This window comes from Diceros bicornis, chromosome 6, assembly GCF_020826845.1.
Source record: "Diceros bicornis minor isolate mBicDic1 chromosome 6, mDicBic1.mat.cur, whole genome shotgun sequence".
Taxonomy (NCBI): Eukaryota; Metazoa; Chordata; class Mammalia; order Perissodactyla; family Rhinocerotidae; genus Diceros; species Diceros bicornis.
This window is the reverse complement of record NC_080745.1, coordinates 87653173-87677645: the sequence shown is the minus strand read 5'-3', so window position 1 is coordinate 87677645 and position 24473 is coordinate 87653173. Positions and strand designations below refer to the sequence as shown.

Genomic DNA, 24473 nt, shown 5'->3' with positions numbered 1-24473 from the left:
AAAAAAAAAAAATCCCAAAAAGCAGGCCCAGCATCCTGTCTGCTCTATTGTCTCTCTGCCAGAGCAGGATGGTGATCCGGGCCCACTGAATGAACGTGGGGCTGGATTCAGGACCAGCTCCATTCTGTCCCGGCCTGTGGGCCCATGGTGGGGTGGAGGCGCTGGTTTCTAATTCTTCTGTCTTACATTATTTTAAACAAGTAATAATATGTTTGTTGCGTTAGACTCTTAAAATACATAAGACAGCCGGTCTCCATTACCCCTTCCCTCCAGGAAGAGGATCCTGGAGGGGCCCTGCAAGGAGTCTCCGGTCTTCTGGACACCACGGCCTGTCAGGAAGGGGCCCTGCACCCTGGCTTCCTGCTGCTCCTCCAGGCCCTCCCTCAGAACAAGGGGACCAGGGCCGGGGCTGGGGCAGGTTTCCAGCTTTTTGGCACTGGATGTGGATGGTGGTCAGAGCTGGCCACCTCACCTCCAGCTGCCCACTGCTCACTTCCCCCAGACAGGGGGTCTGGAAACACAGGGTGGGCAGGATGTGGGGTCCATCGGGGGCCTGGGAGAAAGCTGCTCACACCCCAGCTAAGACTACCAGGAGTTGGGCTGGGGTGAGCAAAGCCCTGGACAGAAGTCCTCATTGGGCAAGATGTGGGGGCTAGAGTCCCCTGAGCATCAGAGCCAGAGGGCCTGTGACCCCCAGGTGACAAGCAGGCCTCAGAGACCCTGACCTGCCCAGGGCCACACACCCAGTTAGTGGCTTAATGGCCAACTCTGCCTTCCCTGTCCCTCAGCTGGACTGGGAGCCCTGGAGCTTCCCCCAGAACTGGAGGGTCCTCATCACGGGGCCTTGCCCTTGTCCTTTCCAGGGATCGCCGTGTGCAACATCCCGTCTGCGGCAGTAGAAGAGACGGCCGATTCCACCATCTGCCACATCCTCAACCTGTACCGCCGGAACACGTGGCTGTACCAGGCGCTGCGGGAAGGCACGCGAGTACAGAGCGTGGAGCAGATCCGGGAGGTTGCCTCGGGAGCAGCCCGCATCCGTGGGGAGACGCTGGGCCTCATCGGCTTCGGTACGTGCGGCTGCCCTGCCCTGTCCCCCTACACCACCAGGGCTGGCACAGGGACCCCTTGGGAGAGGCAGACCCAGCCCTGCCCTGCAGGGGCCCAGCGATGGCCTGTGCCCTGGGAGTTGAGGTTCATTGTGGGGGTGCCTGTGAGAGGACTCCTCTGTAAGTTAGAGGAGGGCCAGTGCCTCCTGGCGAGCTGCATGGGGTGGGAGGTCAGAGGTCAAGACTGATCAGAGAACTCACCCAGAGGTAAGATCTGGGCTGCTTCTGTAAGAATGGGTCTGATTTGGCTGGGTAGAGAGGACACAGCGGGAAGGGGCTGTGTTGGCTTTGCAGAGGGTAAAGGGCAGGGGCTGTCCAGAGGTGCCTTGTAGAGAAACAAGCTGGCTTGGGGTTCGAATAGGGGCTAAATAAGTGAGCAGAGACCTGGGCCGTGGTGGGCAAGGCCCAGCACCTGGAGGCCCTCAAATGCCTGGCTAGGGTTGCAGCGGGGAGTCACTGAAGGATTTTGAGCCAGAAGGTGGCGCAGTCGGGTCAGCAGCTTGGAAAGCCCACCTGAGAGGTGGGGCAGGAAAAGGTCTTTCTGGAGTTGGCCGTTGCCCCAGGTGAGACATGGCTAGCGGCCCTGGGAGGGTCTGGGGCAGGTTTCCAAGGAGAAGGTGAGCCGTGATGGAAAGCAACCTGATGCCATGGCTGTTGGCAACACAGGGGCTTGAGTAGGGCCCCCACGTTGCATGAATCTCAACCCCACCACTTACTAGCTCTGTGACCTTAAGGAAATTACTTCTTTCTTTCTCAGTTTCCCAAAATGTAAACTGGGATTGGAGCAATACACGGTGGCTGCCTCTTAGGACTCAAAGAAGGCATGAGAAGCATGTGGGTGGGTAGTAAATACTTGGGCTGGCTTCTAGAAGGCCCCCAAGCTGTCACTCAGCCCTTAGCTCGGAGCTCTGTGTTTCCAGTAACTGAGGGTCAGGACTCCTTGCCCCACAAGTCCCCGCTGCGGGCCTGGGTGCCAGCTTGAATGAGGCAGAAGGAGCTGGGTTTCTTCCAGGAATGCACATCTTCCCAGCACCTGGGGTCTGAGTTCAGAACCCAGGTATTAGGGATATTCACACAGGAAGCTATTCTTTTAAAACTATTTACAGAGGAGTCCACCTTACTTCAGTTTTCTTGAGCAGACGACTGCAAAATGACTCTTAAGAAATGTGGATGTGCTGTGTGAGGGCCGCAGCGCCCTCTGCTGGCGCCCGCTTGGCTTCCCTTGCTGGGAAGTGGCTCTCAGAGATGGTTCTTAGAACTTCATGCATCTTTAAGCCCTGCAGGGGAGGAGCCCTCGGGTGGGCTCCAGGCAGGATGCAGAGCCTCAAGTTGTGAGTGGCCCGGCCACGTGCTGGCAGCCTCACTGGCAGAACACCTCTTTCAGTGGCTTCTGACTCCAGCCATCACAGCAAGTTCTCACTGGAGTTTCTTTGGCTGTGCCCTTTGCCACCCATCTTTTGGAGACCCTTACAGTATACTGAGGCCAGGCCCGTGGTTTCAAGCGCTGTTTACTCAACTGTAAGCCAAGCACTGTCACAGTCCCAGTTCCCCACACACACTGATTGTGTTGTCTCCTTGCTACCTTTCCAGGTCTCCCCATAGCCTTCCAGAACTGTAGACAGAACTGAGACAGGAAGAGGCACAGTCGTAGGCAGCCTAATCGCCACTGCTACCACCCTGTCTTTTAGGGGTTTGAAAGTGCTCACTTGCCTAAGGTTCGGCCCAGGAGCAGCAGCAGAACCCGGAGTGTGGGGCAGAGTTCCGCCCAGCCCAGCCCAACCCACGCTGCAGTGGAGGGGCCTGACGGGGAAGGCCCAGGCTGGACCCCAGCTCTGGCTGGGTGGGATGGTGCTCAAGGATAGCCTCCGGGTTGGGAACGTCAGTGAATGGTAGCAGTATTTTATGGGGGGTGGGGGCAAGCTGACTGAGTTCTCGGTCTCCGAGGCTGGGTTCTGATGGAGCCAGTAACAGAATTAAGTCATTAGGTCTTGTAGTATTTAGTCAAGAAGACCTCATAGCTAAAGCAGAAGCCAGTGAGAAGATCAGGGTTTGTGAATTGATGAAAAGCAACGCCCCCGGGAGATAAGGCCCAGCGCTTCTGTGTTGAAATCTGGGCTTGGCGCCCTCGAGCCCCTGGAGCTGCAACTGGGAAGCCCCGTACCGTATTAGAGTGTGTGAGGTCCTGGAAGTAAGGAGGTGGCTGAGGGCCCTTGAAATGGGCAGGAGGAAGGCATTATCATGCTGGGCGTGCGCTCCCAGCAGCTACGTCATGGGGTCCTTAGTTCCGTATTTCAAGTACGTCACTGGGGGATCTTGTAGGTTGCAGCCGCTCTTCCCTCTACCCCGTCACCCTTCATCATGATGCTCCTCTGCCCCTCACCGGGGTGTGTGGCTCTAGTTCTCGTTCACTGCATCCAGGTGGTGACACTGAAGAGGGATGACACAAGGGACGATGACCCTGATTACCCTGCAGCTGTGCTCTTGGTCAGAGTGGCCTTATTTAACCTTTGCCTCCAGACCACGTCCGTTGTCTCAGTCGTGCCCAGTTAGATCACAGGTCAGCAGGAGGGGAGGACACTCCACCACCGAGGCGCCCTTGCCTGGGCCTCCTGCCTGGGAAGGTGCGTCTCTCCCCTTGTGCTCTTCTCCCTCCTTGCACAGTTGAGCAATGGTTTTAAATAAAGGTTTATTCTGTGCTCGTCCTAGATCAGCCCCTTCCAGCATCACTCACACCATTTTGTTTTCAAGCTGAAAACTGCCCTGGGAAGCAAGAGAAGGTATCCTGAGACTGATGAGTTTGCGCAGATGAGATGGCCACTCAGGAGTCAGGGGGCCTTCGTGTCCTGTTAGGTGACGTCGGTGTCTAACTTGCTGGAGGCCCAGGCTGCAGGCTGGAGAGGGGCCTGAGGCTCTGCCAGCGGCTCAGGGCCTGGCCTGTGTCTCCGAGAATTAGCCTGATGGACACATGCCCCACCTCTCGGCCACAGCAGTTTCCTGTGCCGATTTGTGCTCAGACCGAGCTGCAGTGGTTGGTTTTGATCACTTTACCCTTTCCATGAGCAAACCCAGCGGTAATTAGGCAGGAGAAGGTTCTCCGTTAGATGTTGAAAACAATAAAGAGATGAAGCTCAGGGTAAGAAGCCTGCTGTGTCAACAAAAAAGTAGGGGAGGAGAGAGAGTTACAAAATGGGGGAATATTGGCTATGGTTGGAGCTGGGGGAGGGCTCGTGGAGTTGACTAGAACGTTCCCTAGTTGTGTTTATGTTTGAAAATATACATAATAGGAAAAAAAAAAAAAAAGCAACCAGTGGCCAATCCAGACAACAGATACTGCCATCCTCACCCAGGACACTTGGCTTCACTTCGGCCCCAGTGACCTGGGGTGAAGTGGCAGCCATGGGCGTCAGCAGGCTCCGGGCACATGGTTCCTCTCATCGGTCCCGCTGCCAGTGGGGCAGCAAGCCCTGGCTCCAGGTCGGCAGCAAGGCTGGGGCACTGTGCAAGGCCCCGGCGTCAGGAGTGCCGAGCGCTGGCGGGAGAGGCCGTGGACTTGCTCACCTGGACGCTCTCTTTCTGCACAGGTCGCACGGGGCAGGCGGTTGCCGTTCGAGCCAAGGCCTTTGGATTCAGCGTCATATTTTATGACCCCTACTTGCAGGATGGGATCGAGCGGTCCCTGGGCGTGCAGAGGGTCTACACCCTGCAGGACTTACTGTATCAGAGCGACTGCGTCTCCTTGCACTGTAATCTCAACGAGCATAACCACCACCTCATCAATGACTTCACTATCAAGCAGGTAATTGGAAATCGATGCCCTCAGACTCTGGAAACTTCTATCAAAATGGAAGGGGGGATGGGAAATGGTCCACAGACACACCAGCGACCAGGGAAGGAAGTCCCCTGAGACACATCAGTGCAGAGCCAGGTGAGGCCCCCTCTACATGGTGGGCTGGGTAGAGCAGGGAGGGGCCAGAGCTGGCCCAGGACCCAGCAGGGGCCTGTCCTATTCAGGCCTGGCCTCCAAGAAGCTACAAGCAGTTGACAAGTCACAGCTCCAACTTTCCCGCCTTGTGGCCCTCCCTCAGGATCAGCAGAAACTGATCCCTGGCCTCCAGCTGTCACTGAGACTCCGCACTCCCTTCCCCCCACACTGCTGCCCACGCATTCAACAGCCGGACCAACAGAACTCCTGGTCTGCGGCTTTCCTCTTTAAACCTCGGTGTGAGCGCCTCCCAAGGCGATGGCATGCGTTGAGCCAGCTTTTCCTTCCCCCTACAGATGAGGCAAGGAGCATTCCTAGTGAATGCGGCCCGTGGTGGACTGGTGGACGAGAAAGCCTTAGCCCAAGCCCTCAAGGAAGGCAGGATACGAGGGGCGGCCCTCGATGTGCACGAGTCGGAGCCTTTCAGGTGGGTCTGGCAGGCTGCCGAGATGTTTGTGGCCCATGCTCCCGGGCTCACACCGGGATTCAGAGGGCCCGCATGTATACCTGACCCCCACACTTTGAACGTGGGGCGCTTTCCCAGAGAAACCGGTCCTGGGAGGAAGCTGGAGACAAAGTTGACAGCCTCCGTTCCTCTAAGGGCTGTGCTTTATGCTCACTAATTGTAAAAGGGCCAGAAGGTCCCCAAAGGTCATCAGAAAGGGGAGAGGCAGAAAAGTGCTGGTGGGAGGTGGGCAGGCCGGCCCTCTGAGTCCCTGATGACTCATGACATGGTATTACAGAGCAGTTTTAATAAGTATGTTCTTAAATCCACAACCCTTAGGAAATAGACTACAAAATACCCCTCGATTTTATCTGTGTAGCCAGTATTCTGCACGGCCAAGAGCTCCCTTTTGATGGGAGGAATAGTGTGCATTCGACTTTCTCTTTGACTGTTTTTTTACATTTATCCAGCTTTGCTCAGGGCCCCTTGAAAGATGCACCGAATCTCATTTGTACACCCCACACAGCCTGGTATAGTGAGCAAGCTTCACTAGAGATGAGGGAGGCAGCTGCCACCGAGATCCGCCGGGCGATCACAGGTGAGCCCTCCCGCCTCGTCCCTTTCCGCTGCACCCGGGCCTGCTGAAGGGCAGCCACCTCTGCTCGGTGACAGACACACAAACGGGGTTACGGGGGCTCACCACGGGCAGAAATAGTTTCTACGGATCACCCTGATTAAATTTTGAATGAGTTGAGCCCTCTTTATGCAAGCCTGGAACTAAATTTCAGAGGAAACCGATTCCCTTGTCTATCAACCAAGGTAAGTATTGCCAATTGTGGGGGATGAGCCCTCCGATGTAGCAGGCGGGAGGCTCCTTTCTGTTCTAGCTGAAGGCCAGAGTCCAAGAGCCTGGTGCTTGGGCCCTGGGACATCTCACCTTTTGTAAAAATCAAAGGGCCAGCCCCTATCATTATAGAGTGAGAGACTTGACTACAAGACTTCCATCGGTACGAACTTTGGAGGTTATTTCCCCCAGAAGCAGCTACTCATTATGACCTTAAAAAATACATATGATTAATTTTAATCATCTTATTCCAGGTCGCATCCCAGAAAGCTTAAGAAACTGTGTGAACAAGGAATTCTTTGTCACAACAGCTCCCTGGTCAGTAATAGACCAGACAGCGATGCATCCAGAGCTCAATGGTGCCACATACAGGTGAGGAGAGGAAGGGGATCTGGCGCAGCCGTGAGGGCCGGGGGAAAAGGGGGAGAGGGGCAGGAACTTGGGGAGATTAACCCAACCCAGGCGCTAAAGACAGCCCAGCGCTCCCAGCAGGAATTACGTACACTGTCCTCTCAGTTCTTCCCATGCCCGATTTCCACGGAAGCGACATAGCTTTCAGGATATAGCCTAGACTTGATGTTCCTATTTTAAAAGCCGGTGGGGGTGGGAGTGCATTTCCCCAATGGGTGTGAACACTGGGCCAGGAATCACCCCCTCATTCCAAAGGCACTTCAAAACCAGAGGGTTTCTAGGTGAAAAGGTACTGGAAGAATCTTCAAGGGAAAGGGCCTGCTGGTGATTTCGTTTTCTAATTTGAATCTTCTTCCAAGGAAAGCCTTCTGGCCAAAGACCAGTGCTTTCAGCCAGGGAGATTGCCCTTGTACACCCCATCCTCAGTGAAGCAGCAGGTTTGACAGGGGGTGTGACAGGGAGTCGGGGTAAACAATGTGACTGAGGCAATGCAAGGGCCACGAGCCAGGTGCCCTTAGAAGGGAGCAGGGTTTCATCTGTGGTAGTTTTCCCAGGTTCTCCCCAGCATTTCTGAGTTCCAGGGAAATAGCTCGTCCTGCATCAGAGAGAAGCTGCAGCCTGGGAGGCCAGGACAGTTTTGCTTTGCTTACTCTAATGCAGGGTGGCCTCACCTGGGCAGCACTCACACGCTGGGCCAGACCAGACCATTCTCTCATGGGGCCCGTCCTGTCCACCAGAGCGTGGCTAGTAGCAGCCCCTCTCACTCCCGAGACTACCGAAAATGTCTCTAGACGTTGCCTGATGTCCCTTGTCACAAACCACTACTCTAACCATGGAGACGGGGGCGGGGATGGTTAAATATAGTTTGTGTAACAGGACCCACACACGAAGGCGGACTCTGAGGAAGCTATGCCGTTTCTTCCTGGGACACATGGCTTTATTTACATTTCAGTTTGGCATGTTCTATTCAAGTCCCACCCACTTTTTCCCCCTCATAAGCATTTTCAGGTATCATTACTTGAGCCTGTCACAGCACCACATTCCCTTGTTCATTATTGTTGGCAGCCTACCCTTTATGGGCCATGTCGTAATTATTCGTTAGACAGAACAAGGCTCCTGGCCCTCTGGAGCACTGCTTGTGCTGGCGGGGCTGCAGCCCACAGCAGTCCTATCCATCAGAGTCCTGGAGAGGCCCCCAGGATTGCTGACCGGTTCAACATGTGACAGGCTGTGGGATAGGGGGTCAGGGTGGTTTCCACAGGAAGAAAAGCCAACCCCTTTACCCCAAGTATAAAGGGTTTGATAACTGAGAATAAGACTCATTCTAAAGCACCTACCTCATATGTTTCATCCTTATAAGAATGTTTAAATATACCAAGTCACATTTGTGCCTAAGAACCACGTGTTCTGTAGGTGGCTAATGCCACATGTCCTCACACACACAGCAACTCCAGTGCCTGGAATATCAGAGGCGGCCACATCAGGCACCCTCAGAGGAGGGCAGGCACGAAGTCCATTGTCAGCTTACCACTTCCCCTGCTGCTACCCCCCTCCCTTTAACATCTCAGGCCACGGGAACACACATAACTGACCAGCCTGGAAAGCCACATTTAATGTCAGAGTACTTCATGCTGTCTGTTAGGAACTATAACTAATGAATACTTTCTAAAGCAACTGGGAAACTTGGGAGTCTTTTTTGTACAAAATGTTTCCCAAATGCAGTCTAGTGTCTACAGACATAATTATTATAATTAGTATGGGCTATTCTTACTGTCAAAAGGCACAAAATTAGCGGCCCGTTTTATGAATCAGATGTCCATGTTATAGATTTTTTTAAATATAGATTTCTCTATGTTTTGGGGGTAGGAAAGATGACAAACTGTCCCATAAAAAAGACCAGAAAAATAGACAGAGCCAAGAGCTTGGCAGCCTCCTGCCCTGGACTTAACCAGCCTTTCTGTGTACTCCTTAGATACCCGCCTGGCATCGTGGGTGTGGCTCCAGGAGGACTTCCTGCAGCCATGGAAGGGATCATCCCCGGAGGCATCCCGGTGACTCACAACCTCCCCACAGTGGCACACCCTTCCCAAGCTCCCTCTCCCAACCAGCCCACAAAACACGGGGACAATCGAGAGCACCCCAACGAGCAATAGCAGAGAATGACGAAAGGTAATCACTCAGATAAACCTGGGACCAAGAGACAGTGAAAAATAGATGAACTAAAAGAAAAGGAATTTGACAGTCTTTTTAACTGATTCTGGACATATGCATCATTGACGTTGCAGTGTTAAAACTACAAAAGAGCTAGAAGCTGAGACGTGAGAAAACTGAAGATGTCGTCTGCTTATGGAAGCGCTGAAAGACTAGGACGTGATTTATTAACGACCAACTTCTGTTATTGTGTGTTAAGTTTTCCATCTGTGCATCAAATCACAAAGAATAAATAGATCTTTTTCCTTTATCAGTCCCTTGGGCACAGCAGGTCCTGAACACCTTGCTCTAGAATGTTGCATCAGGAGTTCCAAACATCAAAATAAAAAATTTTAAGAGGAAATCCCCATCCTATGACTCTAGTCCCTTCAGTCCATGGGGGCTTTTTCTAATAGGAAGATTCAGTTACTACAAAATGGGGAGAAAACTGTTTGCCTGCGTTAGACATCAGCAAGCATAGGATTGAAGACCGTACAGGCTCCTGTACAGAAGTCTCTCTCCCATCTGAACTGCATACTGAGCGGGCAAGTTGGTTGTGAGTTCAGTAATACCCTCTGATGATGCAAAAAAAAAAAAAAAAAGTATTAAGTTTCACAAGCTGTTTGTACTCAAATATATTTTCTCAGTTTCAGATCCTCAGCTATTTTATTGAGTGGAAAGTCTTGAACTAAAGGGTTCAAGAATAATGTTGCATTTCCTTATGTCTCAGGAAACACTTTTTATGGTAACTTGTCAGATTGTCTATGAACAAACCCACTTTTTTAGACATTGATAAAGTCTTCTTTTCTTCACGTGATATTTTATACAAGAACACTTCAGGTGTGTTATTAGATGTGACTGATTTTAACAAATCCTATTAGATTTGTATCAACTAGTTACATGTTATATTCATAGTCTTTTGTGAATCATCGCCTTTTTGTTTAAAAGATGGCCTATTTTGAGCCTTTGTATAGGTACATTCCTGTTTTTGTGACAAAAAAACAACCTTTAAAACTGTCCCAAACAGAAAAATAATGGCTATCAGAAATATGTTTTGTTTTAGTGTGAGTTACCGTTACTGTATTTGTTTATTGTAAAGGTGGACATTTAGCGTTCAGTGCAGTTTTCAATAAAAAGTAATAAAAATTTCTGTTAAGTTCTGAAATTCAAGTACATCTCACCAATGTAAAAGTTCTCTACTTGAGATGTTTAAAGGCAACTGCATTTTCAATCAGCCAATTTCCAACTCTTGTTACTCCAGGGTTCAAAGAGGAACAATACTTTTCTGTCTGCCTAGTCCATAACCAGGCTCAAGAATGCTGACAATTACCTCATGTGTAAGAGTTTAATTGAAAAATCAAAACCTCACATAACTCCATCATTATCAAATCATGCCATCCGTAAGATGAAATAGTGGGTTAGAACTAAGTCAATTCAAGAAACAAAATTGGTCAAGTTTTAGAGTTTTGATTTTAATTTACCCAAAAGCAAAATTACCTGGCTCAAGCATTAATGCAGGAAGGGAGGTGAATCTCAAAAAAAAAATTTAATGATATTTACAAAGAAACGTTGCAAAATAATTAACATCAGCCATTCCCATATGTTTGTTAAGAACTTTAAGTTGACTAAACGATCTTCCTTTTTCAATAGTGGTGTCTGCAAGTGTCAATCAAGTCCAACAGCTCCAAGTACCAAACTCCCTTCGACCTCTTCCTTTAAAGTAAAAGTCATGGCGTCTTAAAACATAAACCTCCTCACTCATTTTAACATGGTGGTCCCATCCCAGCTGTCCCATGAACAATTACATTAAGACAACCTCACGTGGATAGAGATGGAGCACACAGTTACTGACCTATCACTCCAGAGAGCAGAGTGATGATAGTTCAATACCATCTTCATGACCCCTCAGAGGCAATTAATGAGGGGATGACACGCGCGCAAAAAGGAGACACCCCACCCGACCCCACCCGCAATCGCCTGTGAACAGCAGTATTCCCTTAACACAGATTAAGTCTGGGACATAAGGAGCTTAAGAGTCAAAAACATAAAAAGGGAGGTCCAAATCCACAGGCACCTGGGTTTTGTTTAATGAGAACAGAAAACCTCACCGTCTCCCTAGAAAACGGACCATAAAGTTAAGACCACACAGTTAAGGTATTACTGTCCAGAGTCAACCAAAAGACATACACATCTGTCACCCAACCACGTATAATCTTTGAGAAAGGACTGCATACTCTGTCTTGGGGCAACAATTATGGCTGTTTAATAGTTCAAGAGCTTAACATAGCGTTTATTCACTCAAAATTTTGGCTTTTACCAGCCAATCCGCTGTGAAAACCATTTAAAGCCCCATTCCTTGTCTGGAGCCTAGGAAATGGAATCCTCTAATTCTTTCCCACAGGGAAGAATGCTGTACCTGTTAAATTAGATGTAGTCGGGGTCACTGATTATAAATAAATAAATAAAGAGGCACCTCAGGAATAACAACACTCAGCAGACCACAACACACAAAGGCTAAACACTGAGCCTGTAATTTTCTGGACAGCGCTGACTGCAGTGTAGACCACAGTGACTAGAAGCTTCTCCCTCAAACATTTCTCTTTGGCTTCTTCAATTGAGAGGGTAGTTTTTGTTTAACAGAAACTAGAACAGGATTTCTGCCCATTAAAGAATTATTCCTATATATGGAGAAAAGTTCAGAGATGCTCCACTACTAAGTAGTCAGAATGGCAGCCTTCTAAAAACTTGACTAAAATGAAAGCAAACCACAGAGAGTCAATTTGTAAGAAAACATGACCCACTTGGAACAGTACCATTTATCATTATTATATCAAAATTCATTCATATTGCAAATACTTTTCCTGCAAGTTTTAGCATGCAGCAAAAGTGATCCTTTCATCCTGAGAACACCGTTCAGTGAGCGTTCTGAGAGGGGAGAAAGAACTCAAGACATGACATCTCATAGGTATGCTTCTATTTTTAGTATTCCAGCAAATTTAAGGTTGTGTACATTTCAATACCATCTATACAGAACTTAGAAGAAAACAAGAAGTAAATATTTAAAGGTTTTCACAGCCTTTTCAAAGAGAAGAAAATATATATATATGTGTGTGTATGTGTATATGGGGCTTCTTGCCAAATTCCTTGCCACATCAATAGTCTACAACATGCTTATCAGGACACTAAGTCTCTTTTGTGTTCCTGAGATAGGTCTGAAATTTTTACCCAGTATTGAATGTATACCTGAAGTGGTCAAATAATACTTTTTATAAAAAGTTTTTCTACCTAAGATTACAGTTTTAACTTTAAATAAGAATGGCCACAATTAACCAACATGCAAAAATTCTCAGAAGGCTCACTGAGAAATTCATTACACAGTGCAATTACCACCTTACTCCATTTTTAAATCTTTATTCTGTACTGAACTGATATTCCCAATTAGCCCAAGCAAAGGCATGCCTTTCTAACACGATTTGCTTAAAGGAGGGTTGATGATAAAAGACAGTGAGACTCCAAAGACCCTCTGCATGGCAACTTGGGAGTATAACATTGTCCATGGGTCAAGTGAGCAAATTTCACACAATTCATTTCGTTATGAGGGGCCTGCTCCCCAAGTGCTTCCCTCATTTACATCCAGGGAATAACTACTCACCAAGAGACTGCTGCCCAGAGTCTGGGAGAAGAATCCTCATTTTAAGGGCACTCTTCCAAACAAAAAAATACCTAAATACTGCAAAGGGGCATATCAGAAACTTAAGAAAGATGCAATAATAGAAACCAAAACCCTTTCCAAAATAAGGGAACAATGTCTATATGAAGTTCATTCAATAAAAAGTCCTTAACTTTCCTTGCATTTTGTTCCTTAAAGATCTGATTTTATTTTATTGGGCAGAACAGGAACTAAATTATTAATAAAATAAAAGCTTGTTTTTTTATTTTTATGTTTTGCTGTGGATAATTTGTACAAAAAGTTTCCAATCTCTAACGAGCTCTAGTGAGACTTAATGTGAAATGGATCTTTAAGATGGAAGTAGAATGCCAAATTCTACTTAAAAAAGAACATCTCAAAGGAACAAAGAGTCATCTGCCATGTGCTTTTGGAGGTGCCCATGCTAGAAAAAACTTCTCAAATAATATGAAGATGCTGGTACAACTTTTCCTATTACACAATTTCTTACACAACCACATGCGTTACATTTATAGACAGATTTACAATTTGAAAAGAAAAAAGTTCTGTCTTAATAAAATTAGTTTTTACAAACTGTAGTCCAAAGTTCTCTGTCTCCTCACACAGCAGACGCATCATCTCCATTGGGTGTGGATCAGAAAAACCCTTCCGAGCAGATCCTGCCAGATTTGGTTCATTCCGTGCCGTGCACTCTGCTTGGAGCACCACACTAACTTTGGGGTCACCACAGAGCCAATACACCTTGGTCTTCTGCTCTTTGATTTTTTTCATTCATCTTCATCATCTTCATCTTCCTCTCCATCAGACAGGGATGTACAAGGCCGGATCTGTCGGTAGCGGTCAAGCCATTTTTCTACCATTTGCGTGACCAGGGGGTGATTTCGCCGCCGAGAGCTTTTCTGCATGGCGACAAGAACTCCCCCCTCAGTCACGCAGCAGTCCAGCCACTCCCTGAGCAGTTTTTCTTGCTGTTCCTCATTACCTAGCTTTTAGAGGAATGCGAGGAAAAGGGAAAATAATACAACAGATCAGACACTTGACAGGAAAAATTTAATAGAAACTTATAGCTGATATGATTACTAATGAAAAGGCCAAAGCAACAAACTGTTTTAACATGGTTTCAACCTCATCAATTTTATGATTAAAACCCAGTTTCCAGGGCTGGCCCGGTGGCGTAGTGGTTAAGTTCGCACACACTGCTTCAGCAGCCTGGGGTTTGCGGGTTTGGATCCCGGGTGTGGACCCACGCACCACTTATCGAGCCGTGCTGTGGCAGGCTTCCTACATATAGAGTAGAGGAAGATGGACACGGATGTTAGCCCAGGACCAATCTTCCTCAGCAAAAAGAGGACTGGCAACAGATGTTAGCTCAGGGCTAATATTCCTCACCAAAAAAAAGGGAAAAAAACCCAGTTTCCTATGGTTAAATAGAAAAAAGTCATCCAATGGGAAAATTCACAGAAAAACCTAGAGGGAAGAACCACCTAGTAATAATTTGTTTTGATATAATAGCAAAAAGCAAATCTTACCTAAGTAACTGATTGTGGCAAAAAAAAAAAAAAGGCTAGGAAAAGCAAGACACATGACAAGGTAAGTAGACTCAGTAAATTATGTACAGGTTGAAGTTACAAAAATTATGGTCTATGAATTTTTTTCTTAATGACAGATTATAAAAGTTTTATAATTACTATTATATTAAATAAAAGACCAATAATTTTATAAGAATATGTTTTCTGAGAGTGTTCTTTTGCACATTCTCACCACCTCCCCTGCCTGGTCTACACCACCTTCTCCTCTACACCTACGATGGTCTGCCTGGTGTTCCTGCTCCCTGCACTGCCCCAGTATCTAGTCCCAACAGAGCACCCAGTGCTCCACTTCTGGGCAAACTGGCCATTGGCTTCCCGGCTTACACAGAGTAAAAGCCAAAGCTTTCAAAGGCTATTGATGAACCCCACCCCGCCCCTTAGCCCCCCAGCCTGCTCCTTCCCTCTTGCCCAATCACCACAAACCACACTGGCCTTGTGGTTGCCTCTACCTAGACTCTCTTCCACCAGACTCTGCAAGACTCACTTCTTTTTCTGGTCTCAATTCAGGTGTCACCTAAGTGATGCCCTCCCTTACCACCCTATTTAAATCACAAGCCCCATGGCCCCCTTTATCGCCTTCCTTTCCCCCTTCACCCCTTCCTTTTACTTTTGGCTTTTTCTCCTCAGCACTCATCGCTACCTGCGGGCAGGGACTTGTCACTTCCCTGCTATAGCCCCACACAACACATCCTACACAGCAGCTCTGAAAAGGTAAATTCCAAAGTCTGACCAGTATTAACAGAAAGCAACAACTCCCACGACCAAAGTCAAAACTTTAATTGGCAGTACAGATAACACCACCCTTGAAAGGCACCAGAGGCTGGGCTTCTGGCAGCACGTTACTACTTTAAGTAGTTAACAGGAGAAACACGCTTATTACCTCCTGAGCAGAAAGAAAGTGCACGTGGAGTAACTTCCTTTCACTGTCAACCAGAGGCAGAAACGTCATGGTGACATCATCGTCGGTGTTCAGGTTAGCACCAGCACCTCGGTTGCCATAGCCATCATTTTCCATGGCAACCAAAGCAGAGAAGTGGCCCCGTGTATAGCCCAGAGCAATTGGACTTTTCCAACAAAAACTCTGTTCCCACAACAAAGGCAAATAAACACCTGGAAGGAGGGAAGAAAATCACAATGGGATTTTCAGGGTGTGGCTGCAAACTGCATTATAATAGTAAACAAGGGACTTCTAAAATACTCTTGAATATGGCTTACCTTGAAACCGAGTATATCCTAAAGTTTCTCCCCGGAAACTTTTATAATATTTTACTCCATAAACTATAATTGGTCGTCTAAGAATATGTGCAAGTACAAAAATGTGTGTCTGTTCCAAACTTGCTCCAGGCTGTACAGAACAAAATAAAAGAAAACAATTTCCCTTTAAAACATATATTACCACACTGGAAAACTGATGTGTAAAACACAATGCTATACCTTCCTGCAGTACACAATCTCAATTCATTTTTTTTAAATCATGCTGTCAAGCTAAAGCAGCACCTGACTCCACAAATAGCAAAGTCCAATAAAACTGTAAGGGGAACCTGCAAAGTCTATGTACCGGTATCCTTCACTATCCAAACTCAAGACCCAAATAGATTTGGTTAAATACTAACCTCAGGAACAAGAGTCAGACAGCAGGGGAGGCTTGATTTATATAATTGCCTTCCGGTTAAGTGACCTGTCAAAGTACCACCTACAACAAGGTCCTCCGGAAGTAAAAAAATGAGCTTTGTTATTTCGTACAAACTTCAATGGCAGCATCACCTACCTCAAGAAAACTAAACAGTCTATCTTCCCCTACAATGACTGTGACAACACATTTTCAGGAGGTATGTGTCACAGATGTAAAACAGCCGCTGTGGCAGAAGGTACTTCCTTCACAGAAGGTACCTCCTTCACAGGGTTCAAATGAATTATGGTGCTTTCTGCAAAGAAAAGGAGTGGTTTGTTGTGCATATATTTGAACTTTACAGTTTGGTATACTGAACATGCTTCACAAAATAAAACTAGCATGAAACTTAGAGTCTAAGAGGGACAATCCTACGCAATTCATTTATAACAAGTTCATTCCCAAGTTTATTAGAAATGACTTCTGTCCATGGTACCTCCTTGGCCTATATCACATGGATAGAGCCTCACCACTGGGGAGCCTTATGAAGATCATGACTTGATCCTCAGGGCCTGACAGCTCAGCACCAGCACAAGAGCGCCCACAACTAGCTCAGTGACCTTGGGTAAGTTCCCCCTCAGACACAGAACGGGAGCTAACCTGCAGGCAGGTACAATAGGCATAAAGCCACCTTCCTGAGAGGACAATATAAATGAAGAGCAATCTGAAGAAATATGTAAGTGCTTAGAATCATCACAGTACAACTTTCATTTTGACAGTTTTTTATCACTTAATATAAGAAACATGTTACTCTCCCAGTTCTGCAGTAAGGACTTGCCCATGGTCATACAGTTGATAAACAGCAGTCACAACTAGAACCCAAGTCACCTGAGGCCAAGTTGAGCTCTCTTTCCTTTGTAGCACACTGCCTCCAATGTGGTTTACTCATGAAAATCAAGCGGTTGAGACCCTGTGGCCTACTTTTCTCCTACAAGGACATGCCCTGCAGAATTCTCACCTGACTAGCAAGAGAGAGTATAAATGCCCAGTCTTCTTGCCACTGTTCTTCTCTCAGGGAAAAATGTAAACCAAAGCTCTGAGAATACCATGATTCCCAATCTTTCCAACGTGTATAAAACCTAAAAAAGCAAGACAATAAAAAATAAGCCTTCTATAACTGTACATTTAATGTTTCAATCATTTATCTAATGTAGGCTTTAACCAATTCAAGTGAGATTAATAATTTTATTAAATTTTACCTGGCTTGCAATATATTTTTCAAATTAAAAATGCCCCCATTGTGCTAACAGACATCTTTTAACATATCCTCAGACATAATCTGATACACCACACCAAATTTTCATCAAAAATTCACCACACCAAATTTCATCAAATGAACACTAGTGATGAGAACAGATAATTTCAAGTGTCTACTACTTGTTTTACATACTCAAAACAAAACAAAAAAACTCTCAAAATCATCTGAGATGTTGGATACAATCAAAGATACCACATTTCTCCATTAATGTATAGTATTCACTACTTGGTCACTATATAAACAATAGACTAGAAATAGCCCATGTGTTCACAAGAATATCAACATCACTTAAGATTTCTTTCAATCTCATTTCTCTCTGATTATCACTGATAATTTAAAAAAAAAGAATCACTGCAACTACAAAAACAACTCCTTCTTTATATTTAATACCCCTTTAAATACTCCAGCCTAATAAATTATGAAGACCGAAAATCAAACTGGGCCACTGGTAGACTGAATTACTAAAGACAAAATCTATTCTTTTTCTTTACATCAAGTATAAAATTAAACAAAACCAGATATAATTATGCTCAAAATTGAGCATACTGTCTTACAAAACAAGCCAGTAAAGACAGACATTTAACCTGTTTGTAACATCACATTTCTTTCACTTATAAAGAATTAGAAATCCAAGATACTTTTCTTTTATGTTTTTGACTTCTAGGTAAACAAAAAAAAGCAAAAGATAAAAACATTCTGTTGCTGTTCTTGAAAAGTTCCAGCATAGAAAAAGTTAAGTGTGTTAATATCACAAGTTTCTTTACCGTAACTTAATGGAGGACTCTGTAAAAAATAAATTAATGTATTTTAGATTTTCTAAAAGGACTAAAATAGAATGCTACATAGGTTGAATTCTTGGTTGATTAGAAAAAAATTTTTCTATTCCATGTAACCAAGGGTTTTTTATCAGGAATCTAAGTTTCAATGCCAAATGTTTTACAAATAAAATAAGGATCTCTCTTTTAAAATGTCTAAGATACACAGAAATATATTTGAATGCACCAATGATGAAATACATTGTTTTGAAAAGTGCAAGAACTATCATGAAACACAGAAAATTGTTACAAACTGAAAGATGTATGCAGTTAAAAATTTCTTGGTTAGTGCCTAGAATCATTTTATGAATGAGATAACTAAGTTTGCCAGAAATTAAATGATGATTGCACTCAAAATTCCTCAAGAAGATCACAGTGTGAGTTAAAAGAAATATACTTTGAAAATAAGCATGTTCAAATGCTTATTTGAACAAAATAAGATCTCACACAAAGATCTAAACTCTGAAGCTACCTGGCTCATTAAGAACAGACAAGCAAACCAAATCCAGGAACATATGACCTAGTGGGACAGCAATACAAGTTTGGTTTAACACTGAAAAATCAATTCTATGTTCATGGATTATAAGACAATACTGTCAAACTGGTAATACTCCCCAAATTAATCCACATATTCAATGCAATCTCCATGAAAATCTCAGAGGATTTTTTTGCAGAAATTGATAAGCTGGATCCTCAAATTTATATGAAAATCCAAAGGATTCAGAATAGCAAAAAGAATTTTGAAAAAGAAGCAGAAAGTTGGAAGATTTACACTCCTGAGTTTGAAACTTACCACAAAGCTACAATCACCAAGACAGTCTGATGTTGGCATAAGAATAGACATACAGATCAATAGGAAAAAACGGAGTCCAGAAACAAATCTTTACTTTTACAGTCAAATAATTTTCAACAAAAGTGCCAAGGCAATTGAATGGGGAAAAAACAGTCTTTTCAATAAATGGTACTGGGACAACTGGATATCCACACACAAAACAGATTATTTTAGATCTTCACCTCACACCTTTAAAAATTAGCTTAAAATTGACCGTAGACATTAAATGTAAAAGCTAAAACTATACCAGGCCAGCCCCATGGCTTAGCGGTTAAGTGCGCGCACTCTGCTGCTGGCGGCCCAGGTTCGGATCCCGGGCGCCCACCGACGCACTGCTTCTCTGGCCATGCTGAGGCCGTGTCCCACATGCAGCAACTAGAAGGCTGTGCAACTATGACATACAACTATGTACTAGGGCTTTGGGGGAAAAAAATAAATAAATAAAAATTATAAAAAAAAAAAAGCTAAAACTATAAAATTCTTAGACAAAAACATAGGAGTAAAACTTTAAAATTTAAAACAACTATGATTAATATGCTAATGGTAAAGCAGACAGCATGCAAGAACAGATGGGCAATAAAAGCAGAGAGAAGAAAATCCTAAGAAACAACCAAAATGAAATGCTAGAGATGAAAAACACTGTAAGAGAAATGAAAAATATCTTTAATGGGTGTAGTGGCAGAATGGACATGGCTAAGGATAGAATCTCTTGAAGCTATATCATTAGGGACCTCCAAATCTAAAAAGCAGAGAACACAGAAAAAAAACAGAAGAGAATTTCAAATAACCGTGGGACAACTACAAAAGGTGTAACATAAACATAAGGGAAATAACAGAGGGAGAAAAAAAGAGAGAAAGTAACAGAAGAAATACTTGAAACAATAATGACTGAAAATTTCCCCAAATTAACATCAGACACCATACCACAGATCCAGGAAGCTCAGAGACACCAAGGAGGAAAAATGGCCAGAAAAACTCAACCTAGGCATGTCATAATTCAAATTAAAGAATAAAGAAAAAATTTTGAAAGAAGCCAGAGTTTAAAAAAAAAAAAAAAAAAAAACCTTACCTATAGAGGAACAAAGACAGGAGTTACATCTGACTCCTCCTCAGAAACCATGGCAAGCAAGAGGAGAATGAAGTGAAATATTTTAAAAGTTGAGAGAAAAAAACACTAACCTAGAATTCTGTACCCTGTGAAATTATCATTCAAAAGTGAAAGAAAAATAAAGACTTTCTTGACAAACAAAACTTAAGGGAATTTGTTGCCAGTAGATCTGCCTTGCAAGAAATGTTTAAAAGAAGTTTTTTAGAGAAAAGGAAAATAATACAGATCAGAAACTTTGATCTACGTAAAGGAAGAGCATCAAAGAAGAAATAAGTGAAGGTTAAATAAAAATTTTTCTTTTTCTTATTCTTAATTGATCTAACAGAAAGCAGTTTGTTCAAAATAATAACAGCAACAATGTATTTGATTATGTATGCCTGTGCGAGTGTGTGTAAACATGCTTATGTATGCTTACATAGAAGCGAAATGAATGACAACAAAGACAGACTCAAGGGACTGGAAGAGGGGATCAGGATTTTCTTATTACAAGACAATCACACAACCATGAAGTAGTACAGCGTTCTTTGAAAGTGGACTTGGCTTAACAGTAAATATATATTGCAAATTCTAGGGCAACCACTAATAAAAGTAAAAAAAAAGAAGTATAACCAATATGCTAAGAAAGGAGAGAAAATGGAATTATATAAAATGCTCAATTAAAACCACAAAAGGCAGAAAAAGCGTGAAAGACAAAAGAGGAACAAAGAACAAGGGAAAAAAATAGAAAATAATAGTAGTGAATATGTTAGATATTACTCCAACTATATCAATAACAACAGTGACAACATCAAATGCTGACAAGGATGTGGAGCAACAGGAACTCTCAGGCATTGCTGATGGGAATGCAAAATGTCAGCGCCACTTAAGAAGACTATTTGGCAGTTTCTTACAAAACTAAACATACTCTAATCATATGATCCAGCAACTGTGCACCTTGGTATTTACGTAACCAAAGAAGTTGAAAACTTATGTCCATCCAAAAACCTGCACACAGAGTTGATTACAGCAGCTGCATGGATAATTGTCAAAACTGACAAGCAACCAAGATGTCCTTCGGTAGGTGAACGGATAAATAAACTGTGGTACATTCAGACAATGGAATATTATTCACCACTCAAAGAAACGAGCTATCAAGCCATGAAAAGACATGTAGGAAGTTTACGTGCATATTACTAAGTGAAAGAACCCCAATCTGAAATGGTTACATTCTGTATGATTCCAACTATATGACATTCTGAAAAAGGCAAAACTATGGAGACAGTAAAAAGATCAGCAGTTGCCAGGGTTAAGGAGGAAAGGATGAACTGGCAGAGCACAAAGGATTTTTAGGGCAGTGAAAATACTCTCGATAATACTATAATGCTAACACCATATAATAACTATAATGGTAGATACATGTCATTATACATTTGTCTAAAACCAGAGACTGTATAACCCTAAGATGAGCCCTAATGTAAACTATGGACTCTGGGTGATAACCACGAGTCAACGTAGGTTCATCAATTGTAACGAATGTACCACTCTGGTGGGGGATGCTTATAGTGGGGGGTTATGCGTGTGTGGGGACAGGGAGTACATGGCAAATATCTGACCTTCCTCTCAATTTTGCTGTGAACTAACACTGCTTAAAAAAAAATCAAGTCTAGGGGCTGGCCCCGTGGCGTAGTGGCTAAGTTTGGCAGGTTCTGCTTTGGCGGCCTGGGTTCACAGGTTCGGATCCCAGGAGCAGACCTACACCACTCGTCAGCCACACTGTGGCGGCAACCCACATACAAAGCAGAGGAAGACTGGCACAGATGTTAGCTCAGGACTAATCGTCCTCAAGCAAAAAAAATAAACGAGGATGACTGGCAGCCGATGTTAGCTCAGGGCTAATCCTCCTCAGCAAAAAAAAAATAATCAAGTCTTTAAAAATTTATATAGAGAGACACAATACTAAGCTACAGATAGCTCTACCAAATAACAACAACAACACTAATATTTCTAAAAGACCTGTACTGATTTTTTCCGTATTTACATTAATTACTCCCACTTGCCTGAGAAACTGGATTGACATCTCTAATTAAAGGCAAGTACAATATTCAGTTTTAAGGACTTGAATCAGCTCAAATCATAGGTACCCAACAGAATAGTAAGAATAGCCCATCTTGAAGTGATGCGGGAGGGGTTTAAAGAAAAGAAAATTACTTTGTTTTCATTTAGATATTTCATATGACTTAAGAAAACTTCTCATCCCAATTGATTTGAATTACTTGAAAAGGGCACCTTAGCAAAGAACTGATTAAAAAGGAGACTACAGACAAGTGATATGCTGTCTCCTCCTCTTCTGGCCTAGGACAGGGCCCAAGGCTGCTGACTCCCTCTCATTCCACCTTCTGATAGTCACATAAGAGCCCAGTCAACAAACCTGTCACAACTAACATAGTCAACAATTTAATGGTTAATCATTAAGGGTAATATATTTGATCTACATCACTAATACCCTGAATCTATGGCAACAATGCGTCCTCTCTCCCCATCTAATAATCTTCATTCCCCTCCCCCACCTGCAAAATACTAAAGGAGGTCTGTGCGATCACTACAATCTATGCAGCTTCCTATGCCTTAACTCTAAAAGTGAAGATCCCGGATGGCAGGGATAGGAGGAGGCGGTGCCAGGGTACACTTTGTTTTGGGAAGCCTGTCCATATGCCAAGCTCTAGGTCCTCACTCCTGAAGCATCCTTTTAGAGGGAAGCCCTCTATTAAGGAAAGACCTGCTGCAACAACACTTGCCAGTGGCTGTACACACACACTCTACACATTCCTTCTCACCCTAACAGCCACTCTCCCTCTCCACTCTATTTACCACCTCAGATTTTGGTGCTCTTTTTCTTCCTACCTTCATGCTAGACTTTTGGGACCACAAATGACTCAAAACCAGCTGAGAATTCCAGCCCTAATACAAATATTAGTGGCAACTCCAATCCAGAAGATTACCCACTGCCACCTTTGAGAAACAGGTAGCATAAGTCCCCAAACTAGTATTACTAGCCACCAACATCTTTTAAAAAAAAAAAAAAAAAAAAGCCCTCGCCATTAAGAAAAATAGATATCACCCGCAAATAAACTTTATCGTGCACTTTCAGCCTTACAACAAGGTCAGGATATTACCACCAAAGGAAAGGCTCCAGGGTTGCATTTTTTTTTTTATTGAGGTATAAGTGACATACAATCAAGGCTGCTTTTTAAAGGGACTTGCAAAGGGGTAGATTTAACGAGGTCAAGATCTGGCTTTCAGGCTGAGAAGCTAGACCTCATCCACACGCAAAGAATAGATCCATCTTTCTGGGGTGGCATCATGTTAACTAAACTCACAAGACGGACCTGTAAAACCACAATGCCCAGAAAACACGATCACAGGAACCACACCACTCTCATCCTGTCAGCATACGCAGGACCACATAAACAGCCAAATCATCATCGGGATGTTGCTTGGTAAGCATGCAATCCAATCAAGAGAGGTTTGATGGACTGAACATTTAATGGCATCAAGCTTACCCAGCCTGATGAATCCACCTCACAACAGGAATGATCTTGCCCACACCACACTACCAGATCAATCCACAGCACAAAGCCCTCTCCCCTGGACAAAAGCTAAATGACTAAACCATCTGCTCTGAATGACTCGATCTTTCTTTAGCTAAAAACACCAATCAGGTTACCATCTAGGCTTGCCAGCCAGGGAGATATTTTTTTTTTTCAGGTGACCACAAATTTTTCCTCTATTGCATTATGCTTTGGATCTATAATTTAGCTCTCAAGAAAGTAATTATATTGCTCTCATTTTCAAATTCTAGAGAGTATTTTCATTCAATACGTATTTAATGCATATTTACTGTGTGCCAGGCTATTGGAGGCACTAGATCTTCCACAATGAAATACAACAAAATCTCTGTTCTCATGGAGTTTATATTCTAATGAACTTCATGTAATCCCTAAATAGTGACAATAAAATTTATAACCAGTAAGTGCTCAAAAATTACATAAAGATACTAGGGTAATAAAGTTATTTGGAGTAGGGCCATTATCATCATCGTATAAGCATTCAATTAGGTATAAGAGGGAAAAAAAGTACATTTTGATACTGATGTAGGGAAACTAGTACATATTTTTAAATGATTTTTACTACTTACTAAGTTCAACAATGGGCAATTTAATTTAGCCTCTTTCAGCCTCAATTTTCTCATTTATAATACGATAACTAAATGAGATAATGTATGTACAGAACCAAGAAAATATCTTAAGTCAAATAAATGTAAAGACCAAACTACTGATTCTCAAATAGTAATCCAGCGACTGCAGTGGGTGAATTTACAGTTCAAGTCTAGTCATATACTTGACTGGATGCCGGATAAATATATACATATATACACATATATATGTGTATGTAATAAAGGATATTTTCGAGACAATCAGAAAATGTGATATGGACTGTATGTTGGATAACTTGAGTCAGTGTTGATTTTCTCAGATGTGGTAATGAGGATGCGGT

The 24473-nt window shown here is 43.9% G+C and overlaps 2 protein-coding genes across 8 annotated transcripts in view; one reads left to right on the top strand and one right to left on the bottom strand.

Moving 5' to 3' along the window:
- The window catches only part of CTBP2 (C-terminal binding protein 2), a 163880-nt gene extending 153749 nt beyond the window's left edge, over positions 1-10131 (top strand). For all 6 annotated transcript variants that reach the window (XM_058544251.1, XM_058544249.1, XM_058544254.1 and 3 more), the window contains 6 exons: positions 864-1070; positions 4691-4905; positions 5388-5518; positions 6007-6134; positions 6635-6752; positions 8764-10131. In XM_058544251.1, coding sequence (XP_058400234.1) covers positions 864-1070; positions 4691-4905; positions 5388-5518; positions 6007-6134; positions 6635-6752; positions 8764-8944 — 980 coding nt within the window. In that variant the 3' untranslated portion in view covers positions 8945-10131. The remainder of the gene's footprint in view (positions 1-863; positions 1071-4690; positions 4906-5387; positions 5519-6006; positions 6135-6634; positions 6753-8763) is intronic.
- Positions 10132-12274: 2143 nt separating this feature from the next.
- ZRANB1 (zinc finger RANBP2-type containing 1) overlaps positions 12275-24473 on the bottom strand; it is a 64860-nt gene continuing 52661 nt past the window's right edge. For both annotated transcript variants that reach the window (XM_058544247.1, XM_058544248.1), the window contains 4 exons: positions 16886-17006; positions 15474-15603; positions 15139-15368; positions 12275-13655 (listed from right to left, as the gene is read on the bottom strand). In XM_058544247.1, the coding sequence (XP_058400230.1) occupies positions 13437-13655; positions 15139-15368; positions 15474-15603; positions 16886-17006 (700 nt within the window). In that variant the 3' untranslated portion in view covers positions 12275-13436. The remainder of the gene's footprint in view (positions 13656-15138; positions 15369-15473; positions 15604-16885; positions 17007-24473) is intronic.